This window comes from Melospiza melodia, chromosome 3 (assembly GCF_035770615.1).
Source record: "Melospiza melodia melodia isolate bMelMel2 chromosome 3, bMelMel2.pri, whole genome shotgun sequence".
Taxonomy (NCBI): Eukaryota; Metazoa; Chordata; class Aves; order Passeriformes; family Passerellidae; genus Melospiza; species Melospiza melodia.
The window spans coordinates 119,632,627-119,654,821 of NC_086196.1; the positions used below are offsets into that span (position 1 = coordinate 119,632,627).

General features: G+C 40.0%; 1 protein-coding gene across 3 annotated transcripts in view; it reads right to left on the minus strand.

The window, feature by feature from the left end:
* SENP6 (SUMO specific peptidase 6) overlaps positions 1–16,666 on the minus strand; it is a 72,305-nt gene extending 55,639 nt beyond the window's left edge. For 2 of the 3 annotated variants that reach the window (XM_063152890.1, XM_063152889.1), the window contains exon 1: positions 16,474–16,666. In XM_063152890.1, coding sequence (XP_063008960.1) covers positions 16,474–16,522 — 49 coding nt within the window. In that variant the 5' untranslated portion in view covers positions 16,523–16,666. The remainder of the gene's footprint in view (positions 1–16,473) is intronic. The other variant, XM_063152891.1, reaches the window with a different exon arrangement.
* Between the last annotated feature and the right edge of the window lie 5,529 nt (positions 16,667–22,195).

Below are 22,195 nucleotides of genomic sequence, written 5' to 3' on the forward strand. Positions count from 1 at the left end.
CTTGAGCATTTACAACTTTTTAAAAATAGCTAGACATTATACTAACCCAAGTATAGTTTAACCATCTACTAACTTGGTCACCTAGTTATCATGCCCTTTTCCTTATAACTGTCCACCAATGTAAGAGATCCTTGTGCAATTCAACTGGTTACTCCTATTAACAAAATAAACCTTTTTTGCCCTCTTTTTCTAACTCTTCCCAATTGTTTCTTATAATTTTTTCCATTTTATTCAGAGGTTATTCAGCCTCTTCCAAAGCCTTTGACTTTACTGAGGGAACAATGAAATCAATTCTGGTCTCCATTATAATTTCCATGAAATTATAAAGCTCACTGATGTAAAGTTCCTCAAATACTGCCACTGCCTTTTTAAAATGCTGATATCACGCTAGCTACCCTCCTTACCTGTAGCAGAAATATGATGCTAACCACAAGCAACACACTGCAGTCATTAGCTCCTTTATCCCCCAGTTCCTCTTACAACACTTGGATGAATGCCATTTGATCATGCTGCCTTGTTCACAGTTTGCTCAATGTACTGCAATTTCTTCCACTGATGCTTCATTTTGAGTCGTACACTCTGTCACATTCCTTATTAAGAAACATTCTGGCATGAAGAGCTCTCTAAGCATTGCCAAAGTGAGTGCAAGCCATTCCATTATTCAGCTATGACCTTATATACTCCAAAGCCACCTTTTTCAATTGGGTTGTCTACTGATCCTCCAGACACTCCTCAAACTTTCCTGCTGAGTTTGAAAAAATACTTAACAATAGTTTTATGTCTGTTGGGAGTTACTAATCAATTTTTTCCCCGCTTCATTATAATTACAGGTTAAATCCAGCAGATTTTTTTATTAACTTCTATTTTCATTACTCAGATAAAAGATCTGATTCAAGAACTATGAAGTTTTATTTCAGATACTGTATCTTACTCAGCTGTTTAGCCAGGCATTTTAGCATTTGGGGAGCCTTTTGAAAACTACTTAAACAAGTAGCATGCATGCTGTAAGCCTCCTATACCTTTAAATAACTCCCAAGCGGGCTGCAAATATTTTACAACTCCAGCTGCGTATTTTCTTTCTTTTTCAAAAGGTTTCTTAGCATTTTCTGTAACTCTTCTTTTAATTATGCATTTTTGTATTGGACAGTTCATTCACTGCTACTGATCAGTGCAGCTATCCATGGAAAATGTCTCAGTATCCCAGTTCTGCTCATTCAACCCTGGATCAATTTTCACTCTCTCTAGCACTCTTGGTGCTAACAAAAATGTAAATCTAGAAGTATACCTTCATGTTAGCCAGAGCGTTCACCTGAGTTACCTGAGCTGAACAGCCACTTGGTATCTGATTCCATACAGGATTTTTAATTTTTTTAAGGGGATAACAAGTAATCAAGCTGCTGACTATTTTGTACTAAGACTTAAATTTGGAACCTCAATGATGCAATTTTCACTATGTGCACTATTCAATGTCTTTTTAATCAACAAGGCACAGTCTTAGGTGAAAATATTCAAAAAAGCAGAGCTAACCCTAAGGTATTATGTCAAGAGAAGGTAATCCCTGTACCTCTGCCTAGGACAGGCAGCATGCTGGAGGCAAATTTCACTCTCATTTTTCCTCCCACTACTAACTCCCTTTGGTGCTGTTACACCAAGGGAGGGATCAGAAGATACCTTGAGCCCAAGGAAGTACATGGAATTTAACTAGAGAAGTTACACAGGTGTAGCTGACACATTTCACTGCTTTTTAAAACAACAGTTACATGTAATTTCTAACAAGCCAATTAAAAAAATTCCTGAAAAAATAGCGTGTTTCATTAGGACATTTATGTCATTACTAACCACACCCTGAAGCTATACAGTCTTCTTGTGTAAAACACAATTATCAAATTTTGGATTAGAAAGCAAAATATGCCTGCAGGAAAATGTCAGCAAGCGGATCAACACCTTTAAATTACTGTGTGTGGACACTGTTTTGTAAACTCCTTCAGCAGGAGTTACTGTCATTCAACAATTCAAGCAATTCCTAAATGGAAGGAAAAACTTCATAGTGAATATCCATGAAATAAGAGCAAAATTTTGCAGTTGCAAAAAACCCAGTTAAAATTCTGCCTAAAGCACTAAATGAGAAGTGACATACACAGTATTTAGTAAAGTGTTAGTGTCCAGCAAAAGACATCACCTTGGAAGATGTGTTTTTCTCATGTCTTGTACCTTGTGCCTCTAAGGCAAATCATTCCGTACCAATCTACACTACAACTCACTAGAAAAACATCCCTATTGCTTTATTGTTTTGCATGCGATGCTGGATTGGGTTTGTACAGCAAGATTTTGGTAGCAGTGGGGAGCTGCAGGGGTCAGAGGGCCTCACCTCTGTGCCTGGGAAAACCATGAAGCAGATCCTTCCAGAAGACAGGCTAAGGCACATACGAGACAAGAAGGTGACCCAAGGCAGTGCCCATAGCTTAACTAAGGGCAAATCATGCCTGGGCAATCTGGTGGCCTTCTATGATGGAATGAATGACAACAATGGTTGACAAGAAAAGACTGACAGATGCCATCTACCTACACTTCTCCAACATGATTCCACATGACGTCCTTATCTCCAAACTGGAAAGACATGGATAGACTATTTAGTGTGCAAGGAACTGGCAGGATGGATGCAGCCAATGTCCAGGTGGCAGCTGGTGACAAGTGGCATCCCTCAGGTCTCCTGACTCTTGGGACTGGTGCTCTTCCATGTCTTCATCAATGACATGGTGAGATCAAGAGAAGCCTCAGCAAGCTGGCAGATGACACTAAGCTGAGTGGCGCAGCTGACACCAGGACACAAGGACCTGATGCCACGGGGACCTGGATAAACTTGAGAAGTGGGCTTCCCCTTGAAATTCAACAAGCCCAAGAGCAAGGTACTGCAGCTGAGTTGGGGAAATCCCAGACATGAGTACAGACTGGGAGAAGAATCACTGAGAGAAGTCCTTTGGAGAACACTTGGGTATTCTCATGGATGAAAAGCTGGATATGAGCCAACAGTGCTCAGTGACAGCCCAGAAATCCAATTGTATCCTGGGCTGCATAGAAAGCTGAGTGGCCAGCAAGCTGAGGGAGGCGACTCTGCCCTCGTGAGACCCCGCCTGGAGTTCTGCATGCTGCTCTGAGCTCCTCAGTGCAAGAAAGACGTGGATCTGCTGGGAGTGGCTCCAGAGCAGGACCACAAAGATGATGAGAGGGTGAGAGCACCTCTCCTACAAAGACAGGCTGAGAGAGCTGTGATTGTTCAGCATGGAGAAGACTTCAAAGAGACCTTACTGCAGTCTTGCAGTACCTTAAGTGTCTTATAAAAAGAAGGAAGAGGGATTTTTACACGGACAGACGGTGAGGGGACAAGGGGGAGTGGTTTTAAACCGAAAGAGGGCGGGTTTGGATTAAATGTATTACAAAGAAACACTTTGCTGGGAGGGTGGTGAGGCACTGGAACAGGTTGCCCAGAGAGGCTGTGGATGCCCACCCCTGGAAGTGTTCAAGGCCAGGCTGGATGGGGCCCTGAGCAACCTGATCCAGTGAATGGTATCCCTGTCCACAGAAAGGGCATTGGAACTAGATGTTTTTTAAGATCACTTTCACACCTAACAGTTGTATGATTCTCTCAGATCAACTCACCAAAGGAGTCAGATGCATTTACTGTCCACACAAGGATCAACTTTTCTAGGAAAGTAACCTTTTCATATGTATCACTGGTTTGCCAGAACAACTCCCCACCAACCCCCAGAACAAAATAGCAGAGACTTCAAGGTCTCTATTGCACACACAGAAACTTTTGTAAAGTCTTTCATCTGCTGAAATCTCATCTATTTCTGTGTGTACAAGAACCATTCTAAACACACAATCTAGATCAAACAAAGGTTAGGTTCAGGACCCAGATGTTTTTTCAGAAAGACCTGAAGTTTACATTCTTTTCCCCCAGTTGCTGGTAAAGAAACACTGCAAGCCTCATTTTACAAATGCTTACACCATCACAACTGCAACCAACTTATCAGATACTGCAGTGCTTGCACAGAAAATGTAAATTAATTTAAATGTACTCAGAATCATTGCCTTCATCCAGACTCATATTTAAATAAATGAAAAAGAATGCTTCTAAGCTTTCTAATCTGTTGCTCATTTAGAGTCATCAGATATATTGTTAAGAGGATACAAGTACTCATAAAACTCTAACACAGAAATATTTTTTGGTTTACTTTCCCCATTGCTTCATTATTCTTCCAGACAGGCTTCTATGCAAAACAGCTTTTTATCTTCCAGCTTTGATACCATCAGCTCTACTATATCAACTGTGTAACCACAGTGAGGCTGCATTTTCAGTCTGAATTCAGCAGCACCACATGAAGAGTTTTACGGGCCCCTCACTCTTCCCAAGAGTCGCCAATTCTCGCTCCTGTCCTGCACCCTGCATATGTCAGCACTGACAGAAAAGCTGGGGAAGGAAAATAATTCAGGCAAGAACCCCTTGAGCAGCAGGGGAGGGGAAAAGTTATTTTCCAACCATATCAGATCCCTCTTCCTGTTCAACCACACTAACACAGTGCAGCCGTGACAGCACAGCAGAGGTGAGGTCCATCCAGGAACTGAAACTATCCTAAGTACTGTGGATACCAAGGAAACTTCCATGGAATTGTAGCCTAATCTACATTTATAGGTAGAGATTTAAATATCTAGTGCTCAAAACTAGATTTTAACTTTCCACTCCCTAAATTAGCTACAGAGGCAGAAAAAAAAAAAACCAAACCAGTCAAAAGCACCTCCAGTACCAGGCAGTAATCATAACCTCACAGTACTCACAGTAGCTGAGCTATTACATGGAGCAGGGAGTTGAATAATGAAGTTCTATGATACCAGTGTAATGGATATCAAGCACAGACATTCCTTTGCACGTGAAGGGAATTCAATCTCTTAGCTGGCTAACAAAAACACCCACACCCTTCCAAGAACTTGATGTCCACAGAAAACAAATGATAAACACAGAGCATTCATTCCTGGACAAAAGTGTTCATGACCCTGAAAAGCAAAAGCATTTTTGAAAGTTCTGTACTTCAAAGATGGAAATCATCTGCATATTGTGGTAAATGACTGGGGTTTTTTCAGGGCTTGTAAGCACATTGGGCTGCTTACTTTGCAGGTTACTGCACTGATGACAGGACTGAAGGACACAGAACTGCCTAAGTTTGATAATTTGCTGAACTGTTTAACATTTTTTAAGTATTAACAAGGAGTAACAGAGGAGGATGAAAGGATAGAGCTCTGAAGTATGTTAAACATTTTCTTTGTGATGCCTTTGCAAGTTTATCTGGGTAGACAGCAGTGCTAACCACACAATGGACAACTAATGCTTCTTCACCTTTTCTACTGATTCTCTCAACAGAGGTGTAGAGGTATCTACCCCACCCAAGGATGGTGCCCTTACAACAGCATCAGAAAACAATACAGAACTACTTCAAGAGGCCTTCTTTGTCTACACCAGCAACAAAAGGAATGCTACAGAAATTTGTGGGCATTTTGTGCTCAATGAGGCAGAAACCTAATGACAAAAGACATGAAAAAATATTAAGAATATGATCCATTTTTTTGTTATCCCAGATTTCACTGCTAAGTTCTATCCTCTGACTTCACAGCTCCTGACCTCTATCAGCAGAATCTGTGGGAATGCAGTATCACCCATTCAAGGAAGTCAAGGAAGATGTGATTAAGGAACACCTCAGCCAGTTGTACCCAAAGACTGGAAAAACATCACTGCCCTTCAAGAAGGGCAACTTGGATGAGCTGGTGAACTACAGGCTAGTCTGCAAAAGACAGAACTTATTCTTTACCACGAGTGTGCTCAAGAGTGGCCCACACTGACCTGAGAGGCAACAGAGACCGGACAAACCCCTGAGCAACCTGCTCTGACTGGGCCTGGCTTGAACAGGACGTTCCAACCCACCTGAGTCCAGCCAGCCCCCAGTAAAACCAGTGACTATTCACAGGCACAAAGCATCCCCTGAAGCAACTGCACCCCATCACAAAAACTTCCAAAAGGAGTATGACAGTCACTTTCCTTCTTTTCCCTCTCTGAGTAAGTCTGATTCCCACTCAAACTTCCCACACAAGTAAAATAATTTGAGTAATATCAAAAGCAGGAGCCAACAATAAACAGGGAAGAAAGGAGAAACAAACAATAAAGTATTGTTGTCATCTCTAGTATTATGAATTCTTTACTTACCTAAAACCTCTACTGCTAGACTTGGAGATATACCAAAAATTCAGAAATTAGGAAGAAAGTTTTGCTGTTTTTAAGGAAAGTTAAGTCAAAGAGAGATATATTCCTATTTCATAGATAAAAATAGAGGATAAAAGGTGAGGTTAGCCTAAGAACCATTTCTGAACTGCCAATTCACTCTCAAAATATGAAAAAATATATCAAGCTAACAAGCCATTTTGAGGAAGGTGACAGTTGAACAAGAATTCCAGAATACACTTCCTGTGGCAAATCAGTATATTACATTAATCACAGATGATCTCGAATTCTGAACACTGGAATAGTCTTAGAGGATGAGCAAAACAGAGCATGAAACCTTACAGTATATTATGCACGTGATTTGCACACTTTGTTATGCACCATGGGATCCATCTTCACATAAACCTAAGCTTGTGCAACTGAGAATACAGCAGCACTAAACAAATGGCAATCTATTTTGAGAAACTGTTGAAAGGCAGTTACAGACAGAGTGAGATTAATAATCCAAACTACCTGGAAATTAGGCAACTGACACTTTGAGAAGGTTTCCATGTTTGCTGCAGAAATTGGAACATCAGGTTGAAATAAAGCACTGTATCTTACATACCAAGAGGAAGAAGAAAAAAAGAATTTGTACTATTTAATTCTTCTGGGTTTATCCTGTAAAGTTTCACACATGATGTCAGACAGATACTACCCTCTTTATAAAAACATACAGAAATTGAAAGTGCAGAAAGGCTCCACAATCTCTGCAAGAACTTAACTTGCACACGCAGGACAGAAGAATCACAGAATGGTAATGGTTGGAAGGGACCTTAAAAATCATCTACTGCCAGCCCTGCTGCCATGAGCAGGGGGGAGACATTCAACTAGACCAGTCCACTCAGAGCCCCATCCAGCCTGGCCTTGAACACTTCCACAAGAAATGTTTATTCCATAACAAGAAACTCTAAATGTAATTGAAGTAGAAAAAAAGAGCAAGACACTTCTTTGATGTTGACAATTGTTCAAAATTCACATGAAACACACAGCAAAGAAAGCATACAAAGAAAATGCTCAACAATCTCAATTAACCTCAAAAATTTGGTCACATGAAAAAAGGACATTTCAGAAAATAACTGAGTAGGGAAAGGATGATGAAAGAGTTAGTTAAACTATGTGGCAAGAAAAATATTTGCATTTGCCCTTCTGTAAAGGCTAAATACCTGGAGTTTTCTCCAATTCTTAGAGACACTGGCAAGCTTTCATACCCACACAAGGCAGCAGTCAGCTGAGGTGGATTTCTAATATGGCTGAAAAGGAATAGACTGGCTCCACCAACACTCCTCCCCACCCCAAAGATTAGTTTTCTCCAGCCAAGCTGCCATGAGCCAAATGCTAGCGTTGAGTGCAGCACAGCCGGAGCTCGCTGTCTCCGGGAGGGGCAGCAGCTCTGTCTGTCCATCCGAGCAGCTGCTCTGTCTGTCTGTCCCTCCGAGCAGAGCAGCAGCTCTGTCTGTCCGTCTGTCCCTCCGAGCAGAGCAGCAGCTCTGTCCGTCTGTCCCTCCGAGCAGCGCCCCGCAGTGGGGCTGCCTGTGCTGCCCACGGTTCCTTGCGGGCCCGCACAGAATGGCCCCACACACAGCCCCTTCTGTGACTCTGCAAATCCACACACAGTTTAGATCTATGGACATTATGTCTCTTAAAAAAAAAAATCAGAGAAATGCAACTCAAATATAGGCAACAGCCTTCTGATCAGACTAGATACACTCTTTACTTTAACTCCCTTTGCAATTAGCAACCATCAATGCAGCAAGGTGTGACATAATGCAACTGGAGTACTGCATTAAGATCACAGAAATCTTTGTAATGGAAGCACCAAACTTCTCCAGACCTAACAGCAATTGAGTTTAAGGAGCACTGACAACTGATGACTATGTCACAGTACACTAAGATCCACTAAGCAGGCTTTATTTTTAAAAAGTGAGAAAAATCACTTTAACATACCATGAAAAGCAAATGTTTTCTCAGTAACTGTTCATAAAAGCAACAAAAATGAAGATGGGCTATCAACTCATTTTTAATAAAATAACACAGGCCAGCTCACTAATAGAACCTAGTTACAAAACTACTTTTCAAGAAACAGCTCTCCAAAGACAGCCAAAGCAAAACACAGAAGTGACCATCCTGCAGCCAGAGTTTCAGCCACTTCTACCCAAAGAAACTCCTGCTTACCTTGATCTCTAAGTTGTTTCTATCACAGAGCCTTTCTTACCCCTAATGAGCAGTGCCTTTTTCATCTAATATAGGCTTTGCTACATGACAAAAAACTTTTTACTTTATCAGTGACAGATAGTTTTTGTGGTATTTATCAAGTAAAGATTCAGCTACAACAGACCTGCCTTATGGCAGAGCTACAGAATCTCCATTGAACTTTTACGGTCCCAGGGCCAGGTATATGCAATCACAGTGACCAGGGGGCCAGCACAGTCCCAAAGTTCACTTTTGAAAGTTTACTCCCAATTGCAAAGGATCCTTAAATTGTTTCTTAAGCAGTAAGCCTTGGTAAAAATAAAATTACAACACACTCTATTAAACATTTCTACAAGTGAGCCTCAGAAATTACCAAGGCAATTGTAAATATGAAACCTAACATCTACAGCATAGTTCAAATTCTCATCTAATGGGCTCTTGAATAATCTTTCTGTTAGACTGTCGTATTAAATTCTGTCATCAGCAGGATACTCATATTTTGCTAAATGAGCCATAAAAATTGTACATGTCAAACAAATATAACATTATATCCTATGACATTAATAAAAATACATCAGTAGAATGAATTTTAGTACAAATGAAACAACTGTATGACATTGAATAAAAACATACTCATAAAATAAATATTTTGCAGCTGTTTCTTACAGACATAAATTTCTAAGATTACATATTATTAATCATGTCATAGAGTAATATGTTTAACCACACCAGCAGAGTATTATTGGTATTTTTCATTCCTAAAACATTGTTGTGGCAAGCCTTCTAATAAAAATAAACAAACAAACGAAATCTCACAGAGACATGAGCAGGGAGACTTTGCTCCAGCTCATATGGTCTGAAAACAAACAAACAAAAAGCCAGGAGGGCTTAACGCAGAGTTTTGAATCATCACTGCTCTTTATCTATAATCACTCAAGATGAACTCAGAGAAAGATACCCCAAAGTCTTTCACTCCAAATTATTCTTTCATAGGAATTACTGGGACACACATGCAGAAATGTTTCCTTGCCTCATGCAGCGCTTACATCCCTGCCTGTTAACAAAAACTTTTTAAAGGCCTGCTGACCAACCTGAGAAGAAATAACCACAGCCTGTTAATTTATTCCCTCCAGTCTCCAACCTTCACCATAACCCTGTTCTTCACAGAAGATAACCTGCTATTTAAAATAGTTGTGTGTTCTTGGGCAGAATAAAGCTGCTCTTACACTAAAATACCTAAAATTACAAAGTTGAAGCTATGTCATACACCTTAGCCTGACTTAAGAGATCACCAGGCAGAGGTGGAACGGGAAACGTGCTATCATTCTCACATGAGAAGAGAGGCTGTATGCTCTCCCCCATCCAAGCCATTGTCCTGCACCTACCAGTTACCCTTCAATGAGCAAATTCAACACAAGTTTGGCAAAGTGCCAACCTGGCAAGACACAACAGAGCAAGTTCAATCTCTGGCAAGAAAGTGGTTAAGTTTCCAGGGTGGTGGAGAGTACATGCAGCTCTGCTTCCAAACTGGAGTCACACCCACTAACGTGACATTCAAACACCAATTCTGACTTAAGGTCATCTTAACCTGAAAAGGTCATCTTAACCTGAAAATATTAGGCATTAAGCATCCTAGGCTGCTAAACACAGAAACAAAAGTTAGGAACACATCCTTTTAAAAATTAAATGTGTAAGATAAAGCTGCCAACAAATTTAATTCTATATAATAACAAAGGCAATATTCTACGAATGTTTTCATTTTCTTCATAGCAAGTAAGTACAGAGCATTAGACAGATTTCAATCTATGTAAAATTATCACTACCTTAAAAAACTGAAACCAAGTGAGTGCCAAAACATGGGCCAAAAGAAAGGAACTTAACATGTCCTCCCCTCACTCCCAATGTAACTGCCTTTTAGAACTGCCAAGATAAGAAAATTACATTTGTCCTTTTTCCCCAAACCCAGATTTGTTCCTGGTATCTCTACAATATCCTTCACCACAACAGCTCCATTTCTGTTTGGTTTCTCAGCCTCCTGCAGCACCTTAAGCTATCCTGCACACTCTTCCACGCCTTTCTTTGCAACACACACAGCTGAAGGTATTTGCTGTCCTGTGCCCCTGACTGCTCAGCCACTGAAGGAACAAACACCAGTGAGCAGCAAACTGAACCATGCTCAGGCAACACTGAAACCTGCACTTCAGGCACACTGATTTTGACTTCCCTGCTTAATAGAGTGAGCAAATTTCACAGAACTTCTGTATTTTTACCTGTAAGGTAAATTGGTAAAAAAATTACCTTTACACATCTGTAAATAGGAGGGGTTTAAGTTTTGGAAAAATAAAAGTCATGCTACCATGTTTGTTACTTGTAAGAAAGCAGTAGCCAAGGACACTGAGGGTGGGAAGGCACTTGCAGAGGTTGCTGAGGGGGTTGTGAATGCACCAACTCTGAAGTGTTCAGGGCCAGGTTAGATGGGGCCTCCAGCAATTTGGCCTAGTGGAAGGTGTCCCTTCCTATGGCAGGGGGTTGGGAATAGGTGATCCTGTTACTGGGAAGGAAGAAGGCAAAATTATGAGATGACTCAAAAAACCTTCATATTCTTACAAAGCAATATTTAAAAGTGGCAAGTTCAGTGGCTATTCTCATATTATAGGATCTGCTACAACACAAAACACCTTGGCACGCCTCAATTATGAGACAAAGATAAAACTATAGACTAGGTGAAGTCTGACACTGCACCAAAACCCATGTGCAGTCTTCCAGAAACAACAGTAATAAAAGCCAAAGTTGCTGTTGAAACCATTAAAATAGATAATCTATTTTGTTTTATCCTTGTACATAAAACAAGAAGGGAAAGACTGAAATATCTAAACAGGCTCATATCTGTACAAACTGTTGATGTTTGCTATCCCACCATGTATTAATGTTAATACTTTTGTTATTACTATTACCACTTTATTTATAGTTACATAAAGAAGAGTGTAAAGATCTCTTTTAGCAACATTCTCTTTTTTTTTTTTTTTGCCACTAAAACTCACCAGAAATTCTTAACTTTTTTCTGAGGAAAGAGTAGTGCTTTACTACCAAATCCAAGAGCCAGAAACAGTGGATGAGGTATCCCAAACAAGACAGTTACACCAGAAGTTTCTATGTCCCACTTTGAGAAAACTTATAGAGCAGGAGTTACTTAGGAAAAATTACCAAATACTAATTAATGCCTCCACAATGAAAACCAGAAAATTGTGCACAGATACTTTACTTCAGAAAGCTCAGGACAAGCCTGGGCTTCTAGAATCCTGTCTCAAAATTAAGGAGGTGATGATGTGGAAGAGGACTGGGACACAGGCTTTTACCTTAGAAGGTGCTCCCAAGCATATTGCAACATATGCTATAGAGCAGTAATAGATAAATTAGGTTTATTTTTAGTATCTTTCTGCATACTTTAAGAAGCACCCATCTTTCCTAATATTTCGTGCCACCTATCACCCAAATTAGTCTGGCATGTAGAAAAAAATAAGACAGTAAGGAATGCTTTCCATTTGATTTTGTTGAGGAATAGCTCTCAATAAGTGAGTTTCATTCACAGAAAACAACCTGTTACTCAAGTCAGAAGGTTTCCTATTCTGAAAACCACAGGACAGTTGAACATTCTTCAAGTCTAAGAAGATGTATGTGCAGTGCTGGAAAAAAATCTGAATGTGTCAAAGGACCGGGATATATAGAGAAGCTATGGAAGTCACAAACTTCACACTTTGTTGTTTAAAAAACACTCAAGAAAAACAGAAGAAACAAGCTGTCTGGACATTGATGGGACAGATGCAAACCAGAGAAGAACTCAACAGGACAAGGCAGGAGTTCATATAGACACAGAAGATCAATGATACCTAAAACAACTCTTCCCCATTTTCCCACATTTTCAAGCTAATCACAATCTCCATTAGATCACAAACAAAGCACCACAGACTTATTAGAGACAATTGCAACAATTAATAATTAAATTTCACTGTTAAGAGAAAAATAAAGAGAAGAGTCTTGCAGGTAGAAATGTTTCAAGTGTTCTACCTGAATATAAATTCCACTTTACCCTCCTAATTTGCATCAATCCAGCCAGAGATTTCTCAGTATGATTAAAAACAGAAACAAAAAAAGAGAGGAGGGGCTTACCGCCACTTCAAAAGGTAAGTCTGTAACTCTAATACACAAAAGCTGCATGTTTCTGTACCACCCCAGAATCTCAGCTACCTTTAAGAAAATACATAAATCTACAACTCTTGCTTTGGTGAAGACAAATCTTTATATGTGAACTGAAAGAAGAATAAAGCAGTCTTCTGGAGGCTTCTGGCAGACAACTGTGAAGTTCACACTACTGCTGCTAACAGGTACATCACATAGTTTTGTTTACTGTTATTACGAAACCTGTAGCCAAGAAATAGGAATGAAAATTGAGCAAATTCCTGCCACGACTGCAGTGAAATATCTCAACAGCTCCACTGCTAGGGACTGGCAACATTCCTTAGAAAGGAGATCCTCAAAAAGAAAATTCAATACTGGTTCTCGGCCTCACTACTGTAATCACCAGGAGACTGAAATAAATGATAGGAAAGAATACTACATTTCTCCCTTCTTCTTTTGAAGTTTACCTATTACCTACTGCATAAACATAGGTAAACTTTAAATTTCATGTTGGAAAGTAGAAATTACAATTTCCTTGCAATTCAGTAACAGTGAAGGAGTCAGAAAACAAGAGTTTCTGCAATTTTTCTCCAAGGTTATGATCAACAGTACTCTCCATTCCCATATATTTAACATGCCTCCTACCTTAAGTCCAAATGAGTTTGCCTGCCATTCTTTATATTTTAGACATGACTATCAATTAAAAAACACAGGAACTGTTGCAGACAGTTCACTAAACTTCTCCTCCTCCACATCAGGAAAGAATTCTCATGTAAGAGAAATACTTTGTTAGTGCAATTTCTGCATGTTCAGCCCATAACTTGAAACATCACTTTAAAAAAGTAAATTCAGAACAGTTTTACTAATTTCACTTGCATCTAGATTAAATAACAAAAATAGAGTACTTTCCACACTTCTAACAGTCCTGGCACTTCAAGTGAAGTAATCATGCAGGCCCCGTATATCCACGTGTAAGTGATCAACTATTATCATTGCTTCAGAATGGTAACAAATGCAGCTTTAAAAAGAGTCCATTACAGTCCTAGGTATCTTCTTCACATTTCCATTAAATACAGCATAAAAAATTATGCACATTAGATACAAAGAACTGGACAAAAAACATGAATCACTATGAATCACCATGTTCAAGAATGGTATTACCAGAAAGGCAACAAATCAATCATTCAAGGAACACCCTTCTAGAAAGACCATTTTGTTCTTACTGGAGAATAGAATAATAAAAATGTTAAGAGGAAGCACTTTTACACTAGAATGACAGACATATTTCTTCACAGTAACATCTGTTACACTAAATGAAAGAAAAGCAGTATCTCACTGGACACGTGGAATCAAAACCAAAATTCCGAACAACTGTGATACTGAAAAGTAATTTATTTCACTTAACTGTGCACTTATCTTGAGTCTGACTGATAGCCAGCACAAGCAGGACAGCACCAGAAATGTCTGTGTACCTGTATGCACACACACAAATGCAGGTATGTATTTAACCAGCACAGTGTCCCTTAGACTGAGCTGAACCGGTGACAGAGCTGGCGTCCATTTCACCCAGACTTCTTCTATCGTGCAGGGATGGAGCCCTGCCCCTCCCCTTTGCCAGTCTTTGAGAAAACACCTCTGAAAACATTAAGTAAACAATTTTTGGTTGTTGCTTACACAGCCTTCAAAGGACTCCCTGAAACATACACTCAGACAAGTTATAGATACAGCTCTAGGCTCATGGATTAATAACCATCATCCAGCAACAGAAGTTGCCATATTTCCTACTCTGCACACTTCAATCCCCTTTTTTGTCCCCGCTATACTTGTCCCACAAATCTGGCAATCTCTTGCTTGCCTAGCCTTAGGGTAATGGTGCTTCTAGGTAACATCATTAGGTTGAGCTACTATGCTACCTTTCCAGACTGCAGATTGCCAGATTGCCAAAAATCTCATGTACATATATGTATTTATAGATTTTTCTAGGCCTGTACTTTTCCTATAAATATCTCTAATAAGTACCTATCAAATAACATCTGAATCCTTTTCCCTTTGCTTCAAATCAGTACAGATTTTACCAGCTCTTACTAAATCTGCCCAAGTGTGACTGTCCCATTTGGACTTGGGCCACCCCCATAAATTTTCTGTCACCACCATCTACACTAGATTTTCTTCACATGTGGCTGAACTCTTAGGGTTTCTATCACCTCATCAGTCCTAAAATAAACATGTCCCCAAACAATGGGAAAACACAAAACCAGCTGATAACTCAGTTCACCCATCGTGGAACGCTGAAGGTTCAAATGGAGATGCTATCCAGTACTGCTGCTGGAATGAGAATTCGTAAGGAAAAAAGTGTGAATATTGCATATGAAATGCATATTCTCTCAGCCACCTGACCAGCCAGCAACTACTCAAGGTGCACAGAGAAGACAGTGACTAGTCATCACCTTGACACTTTTAGCTGTCTGCACAAACCTCACCACGGTCTGTGGAGACTTCAGGAAAAAAATGGGGGGTCTGCATTTCACCACCAAATCCTTTAAAGGCATAAGGGAGGTACCATGACAGCTGTTATTATTATTCAGAGTTTCTGAACATCAAAATTCCAGATTAATTATTTAAAACAACAAGCAGTACTTTGTTCACACGGTACATCTATTCCAGAATATCTTGTAATAAAAAGCCAATATCCAACATCCTGCAGCAAGAGAAAATCTGCAAGAGGTTATGTTCTGTGCAATACAGGTACTGCAAATCTCCCATGCTGAACTTATTCCTGACTTGAAAAACTCTGCTTATGAGGAACACTTAATTTCATTAATTTTCCTTTGTTATCATTGCAGTAATTTGGCAGAATTTACCAGACTACTGGTCCATGCCATCAGGACATGTACTTATAGCAATTCTGCAAGACTACAGCAGTAATTTTTTAATGTATCAAAGAAACTGTAAAGACTCAACAGTTTAAAAATATCCCCATTTCAGGAGGCTTTTTGCAGTATAATTGAAAGCTTTATAGTGATAAACAAAAAACCGCTCAAGACACCAAAACCGTGTACCAAAAAAAAAAAAAAAAAAAAAAAAAAAAAGAAAAAACAAAGAAAAAACAAAGAAAAAAAAAGAAAAAAAAAAAGAGTCAAGGCTTTACAAACGGAAAAGGTTTCTTTCAAATGCAGGTAATAAGGCTCATCCTCCCCTTCGTATCACAATTATAAGCATTACCCCCCTCACAAAATTCAACTCAGTCCCAAACCTTTACAGGAGCCTTTTAAGAGCAGGCGAAGACTTATTTTATGGTGGGGCCAAAGCTTTCGGGCAAGGCCGGGGCCTGGGAGCGGGCTGAGGGCAGGGCAATGCAGCCCCGGCCTCCCTCCCTCTCACCCGGCTCTAACCCAGCCCAGCACCCGCCGAGCCGCGCCGGAGTCCGGCCGCTGCACCGAGCCGGGCTGCTCTCGCCGCTGCCCCGACAAAGGAAAGAAACGCCGCACTCCCGGCGCCTCGGAACAGTAAAAGAAAGAAAGAAGGAAAAAAGAAAAACGAACCAAATCGCCCTCACTAAGCCCTCCCTGAAAAGCAGGTCTCTTTTCACCAGACTTAGGCACGGCAGCCACCCTTCCCCCACCACGAAGCCACCTCTCATTGTCGTCGCACCCAAAGGGGACCCATAACCCCCACCCCATATGAACTCACACGCCCGCCTCCCCCTTTCCCCAGTTTGTGCCGTGCCCCTTTACTGGTCGCCAGAAGGGAAACGCGGCTCGCGGGCCACATTTCCCTCCTCGCAGCCTTGCACGCACCTTCCAGAAACAAGCTGTCTCTGCAGCCGCCGCCGCCGCCACCGGCCATCTTCCCGCTGCCGCGCAGCGCTCCCTCACTCCATCGCCCAGCGCGGCGGCGGGGCCCGGCCCTTCCCCCGGCCTGCCCGCCCCCACTGCGGAAGGCTGGGTGGCTGACCCGCAACGGCGGCACTACCGCCGAGGCCCGGCCCTCTCCCGCTGCCGGGCCGCGCTGCCTTCCGGCCCCCGCGCAGGAGGAAGCGGCGGCAGCACGCCCGCTCCTCCCTCAGCGCGCCCGCCGCTAGATACCCGCGAGCGGCCGCAGCCGGGCCCGTTGGCGCCCGTCGGGGCAGGCGGGCCGGGCCGCGACTCCGCCGCACGCGCCCCCGAGAGCGCGGGAGGGCGAGGGCTCGGGGCGCGCCGCCGCCAACGCTGAGCTCCGGGAACGGCGCTGGCCTGCCCGCTCTGCCGCTCGCCCGCCGCGGGAGCCGCCGGCTCTCCCGGCCCCGGGACCATAAAATGGCCGCAGCAACGCTGCGCCCCGCCGTATCTCGGGCTCTCCCGCTCCCTCCTCCATCAGCCGGGAGGCAGCAGCTTTCGGGAGACCAGGAGGTGGCTCGGGTAAAATGAATGAAGTTAGAGCAGAGCGGGAGTCCATGGCGGAGCGCTGCGGCCCGCCGGCCTCTCACCTCCCTCAAGCTCGGGGGAAAGGTCTTCGCAAGATTCAAAGATTCCTTTTAATGTTAAAATATTCTGTGGCCTGGTCGTATTCAAATCCAAAAGCTGGATTTTGTAAAACGTACAGCGTTGCCACACCAACTAAAGTGAAATTGCAAGTCATGGCCTTAGGTACATTTGACTTTCAGCTTGTATGGTTTTGCATTTTGAAAAGCTTTCCCGTGAGGCCAAAATACAAAAAAAACCCAAAACACACATCCTTTAGAAACTAAAAGCTAGTTTATGGCATTCTATAGCTAGGGAAAACCAGATACTCCTTTCTTCAACAGGTTTTTTCAATCTGGGATTCTATTGACTCCCTTTCCCCTCCAACTTTACTGCAAATTTGGGGAATTCTCATGTCTAGAGTACCTGGTTCCCAACATTTCTAACCCCTGAAAAGTCATCTTCCAAAAATGCTCGAACTGAAGACTTTTTTGTAGACTGAAATCCTAAATTAGGTAAATTAAAGCACCTAGTGCATATAATCATTAAAGGCTAGAAAGAGGAAAATTGTTGTTTTCCTTTAAGTCTTCTAAATTTGGTATTTTTGTTCCTGAATGCACCTAGCATGTTTAAAATACTTCCAAGAGTGCTCAGTTTTTATGCAATGGAGAGGCAAAGAGTGATCTGGAAGCCAGCAGGAGATGTCAAACTGCTCCCCAAGTGCTACGTCACGCCACCAGAGCTTGCAAGTATTTAGAAAGAATCCCAAAAGCTGTAACACTGCTGGTAAATCTACGAATCTCAGTCTTCAAAATCTCCTTAGAAAAAAAGGCTTCCTGAAAGAGAGATCACAAACTATCCTTGTTTCATTAGCAATGAGGTTAACGGGAAACAATTAGGAGAAATTGGTCCCAGCTAATTACAGAGAAACCAAGAAAATCATCTGTTCAATAGAAACCTAATAGTTAAAAAAGAAAAAAAAAAGAAATTTGGAATCTGATTTTTAAAAATACCATCTTGTATCTCAGAGGGGCATTGTCCAGTTAAAGGATTTACTGCTGAGGTTACAGCATTAATCCACCAAAACAAGTTCTTATTGATAGCTGATACTAGACTGATCCAGGTCTACACAATTCTACACAATTTTTTAAAAACTAAGGATTTAGAGTTACGAATTATTTGAATAAATGTTTAATGCACAGTAGTGGATTCATTGACCAAGGTATCAAATACAGCTTCAGAGTTTTAGTGAACTGAGATGCAGTGTAGATGAAAATACCCTTTTAAAGTAGAAAGGATAAGGGAATAAGCTATCAGTATTAATCTAGATGCATGGTTGATTTTGACTTTTTGACTGATAATTTGACATACACTTTTTTTATGGAAAGCACCAGAATTACAGCTCATTGCACTGTTTGTTTTTCCTTTATTTTGAATCTCTTTAAGGATGCAAGAGGGTAGAATATAGTCAAAACTCTTATTAATAAAACTTTTATTAGTAGTCTATTCTCAACCTTAGAGTGGTTTGTTTTTTCATTTGAGAACTATTTGTGAGGGAATGCAATACTGAGAGCACTCAATTCTTACAAAATCTTTTCAGATCGTCTTAACTTTGCCCGGAACCAGATTTTCTTCATGTAACAGAATGAACAATGAGTAAGAGAAAGTTAGTGTTCTCCTTTCTGTAGAGGGAAATCTTACAGAATTTACTGAGTTTTCTTTCTCTCTGAAGGAAGAATTCTACTGTGTTTACAGAAGAAGAGCCCAGGGATGACATGCATCAGGTCATTGCTTCCTGGCTTTTAGCATCCCCTAGGAGTTGACCAGTCCACTGTGGGTAGCTCACAATCACAGCCCAGTGCAAGATCCAGAATTTACAAACACTTGCCTGTGCTCAGCTCTGTGGGCACAGCTCTGTGTCGGGTGGAAAGCTCATTACTGCATCAGAGAGTGATGAAGAATTTTTGTCTCATCTTTGAAATCTATTTTTTCCTTTTCTTCCCACAATGAAAAAGATATTATTAATTAATGTGGCTTAGATGATTCAGTACTGAAAATTACTTTAGAGAAACTGAAAAGGTTTTTTTCTTTGTATTTCTGATTCTTTCCAGTTACTTCTTGTTTCCTCTATGTTTTTGTAAGGTTAGCCATGATAATGGAGGTAGCTATTTCCTAGAAACACTAGTTCCTTGCTTAAGGAATAAAATGGAATTGGGATTGCAGTTCTACAGCTTCTGTTGTGGTAATGTACATTACTTAGTTTTCTGTACTGGTATGAAAATTGAATATAGACATTTAAGGGAATTTATAGGCACCTTGAATTTTTTTTTTGTTCTTTACAACCCATGAACTTCCTCAATAGACTATAAGTAACTTATTTAACACTCCCATTTTTCAGGAAGTAAGTGTTCTGGAGTGAAGTTAGTTTTCACTGTTTTTCATTGTTGTTCTTTGATCTGTTTCTTGAACATGTTAATGAAACACAGTCTGTGTTCTCAGTTTTAAAAACTGTCCTCATGCATGTCCTTTTCTTGTTGTCCTCATGACCTGCTGCCTATTTTTTTTCCTTAGCATTTTCAAAGTGAAATCAGATGTATTTCTTGCATTACTGAAGTTATTGAAGTTATTGCTTTAATTTCAGGGGTTGTCTCATACTATTCCAGGATAGCTGGCATACTGCAGGTAGCTCTTCAGGAATGTTTCCAGAGGGAAGAGTACTATTCATCTGTGTGCTAGGACTACAGTGATACATCAGGATGTGGAAAAGGGTTTTTGTTTAACTGTGGTATCAAAAGATAGATTGTCAAGTAGGTAGTAAATAACTAAGAACTGCTTAAGATCATTGGGATTTTGTCTAAACTATTTTCCTAATTCTTTCCTTGAAGGAGAGCTGTTTTTTGAATCTCACCAACTTACCTCAAAACTCAACCGGGTGCTGTTGGAAAATAACCATAATAAACAAATACCTTTTAAGTTTTCTGCTGCTGTTATAAATTTTGAAATTTAAAATGGCCATTTTTCATTTAATTATCTTTTGCATTTGGTCATTATTGCATTAGAACTATTCAAAGAGAAACAGTTTAACAGTTTTGTTTTAAATCTGCAAGTTCTCTTACTGGATAGTGAGATAAAGCAACTTGCTGGGCTAAAAACATAACTAATTAAGCATCAAAGTGAGTTTTATAGGTATAAAAGAGTGATTGAGTCAAATGCCAACATTGTTATCTACAACATAGCATTAGATATTACTTTTGGAAATTAAAATTTCATTTGCAGGGTTGGGCTACATTTGGTAGGTCATTTTTTATAGAGAAAAAAAACTTAGAGAATTTGTTGCACAGTCCAGAACCATTACTTCATTTACATCTCTAAATAGAAAAATAATTATGATCAATAAGGAAAAATAAAACATTATAAAGGAGAATGATTTCAAATATATGCATGAAATGATGCTATATAAGAAATAGCCAGTTATAAATCAAATGTATTCTGTTGGAAAAATAGGGGGTAATCTTCATATTTTAATTATTTCCTAGTGATGTACATAAGGTAAATGTACATTAAATCTTTGAGGCAAAGATTTATCTTTAACTAACAAAAGACTAAAATGTTGATAATTTTCTAAGTGTTAAAAGGGGAGCATATAAAAGCCTCGAGAAAAATACATTAGTTTTAAGATACATAGAATATGCTTTCCAGTGTATATTCAAAATGTCTAACTCACTTTATCATATTTTCTCTAAGTTTCCTGTAGCAACAGTGTTGTTAATCTGAATTAACTTTTATTTCTTTCTGGTATTTTTATGGTGATGGTCTAAGGGAAATATAGTTTTGCCAACAGACTGATGAAATGCATTTATTGATTGCATTTCAACTTTAAGATTAGGCAACAGCATAAATTTTTTCTTTGTCTTTCAGTGTAACTCTTCCATTATTTTACTGATAAGAGCAGAAGTTCTTTCTGATTTAAAAGGAAAAATATAAAATGTTTCATTTGTCATCCTAAATAGCATGACATAATCACAATGTAGTCTTTCATCTACCACCAAAAAATGTATCTACAGCACAAAAATACTAAAATCAAAGGGTATGCATTGAGAAAAATAAAATAATAGACATTTTTCTACAATAAAAGTTAAGCATAAATAATAAAAGCATAGCAAGGCTCAGACTGTTACTTAAGGCATGTCAGGCATCCAAAAATATCAAGCATACAAAACATACATTTATGCACAGGGTCAGATCTTGTCTGTCTAATATCTTGCTTTTCAAATCAATGGGAAATATGTCTTAAGTCAACTTCCAAAGTATGTTTAAACACATTTAATAGATACTGAAACTGGTTTTGTATGAAGTTTTACAGAAGTCATTCTCATGATCACTTGTGGAGAGAAGTACAGATTAATTGCCAGCTAGCAGAACTTGCAGATGGCCTTCCTTTAAAATGGTCTCACCATTAGAAAGAGAAACTGTTTTGTAGCCAATATCTTTGGAGATCATTTGTCAATAACCATTGACTTTAAGAAGATGGCTTATTTAAACCAAATGCATGTAGTAAATAGAACACATCTAATTGATATATTGATATATTTCAGCTGGCTCATACCTCTTAGAGGAGGATCCCCTTTTCCCTGGCTGTTTCATTAGATGCCTATGTGTCTGGAGCTTTAAGGATACTTGTGCCTCAAAGCAATTAAGGCAATCTTTTAGGACAAGTTCTTACATGTTTCATATGGGATACTTCTGTATATATTGGAATCATGTTTCTAAAAACAAACTAAACTGTAAAATGGCAAATATTAACCTGTACACATACATGCAAAAATACATTCTAAAGCAAAGAAAAAGGTGACATTTCTGTACCTATGAACATGACCCATGGGGTTGTAGCAATCATAATGAAAGCAGAGGTGAAACAATCACAGCATCCTCCTGTTCTCAATTTGCATTACTTACTGCTCATGCTGCTGCTGAAGACACCAGGTTTGTTCCTTGCAAATTCCCCTTCTAATCAGAAGAACTTCTGAAACCTCTTTCATAATGTGTGTAGGAGTTCAGAGGTCTGGGCTGGGAAGATGGA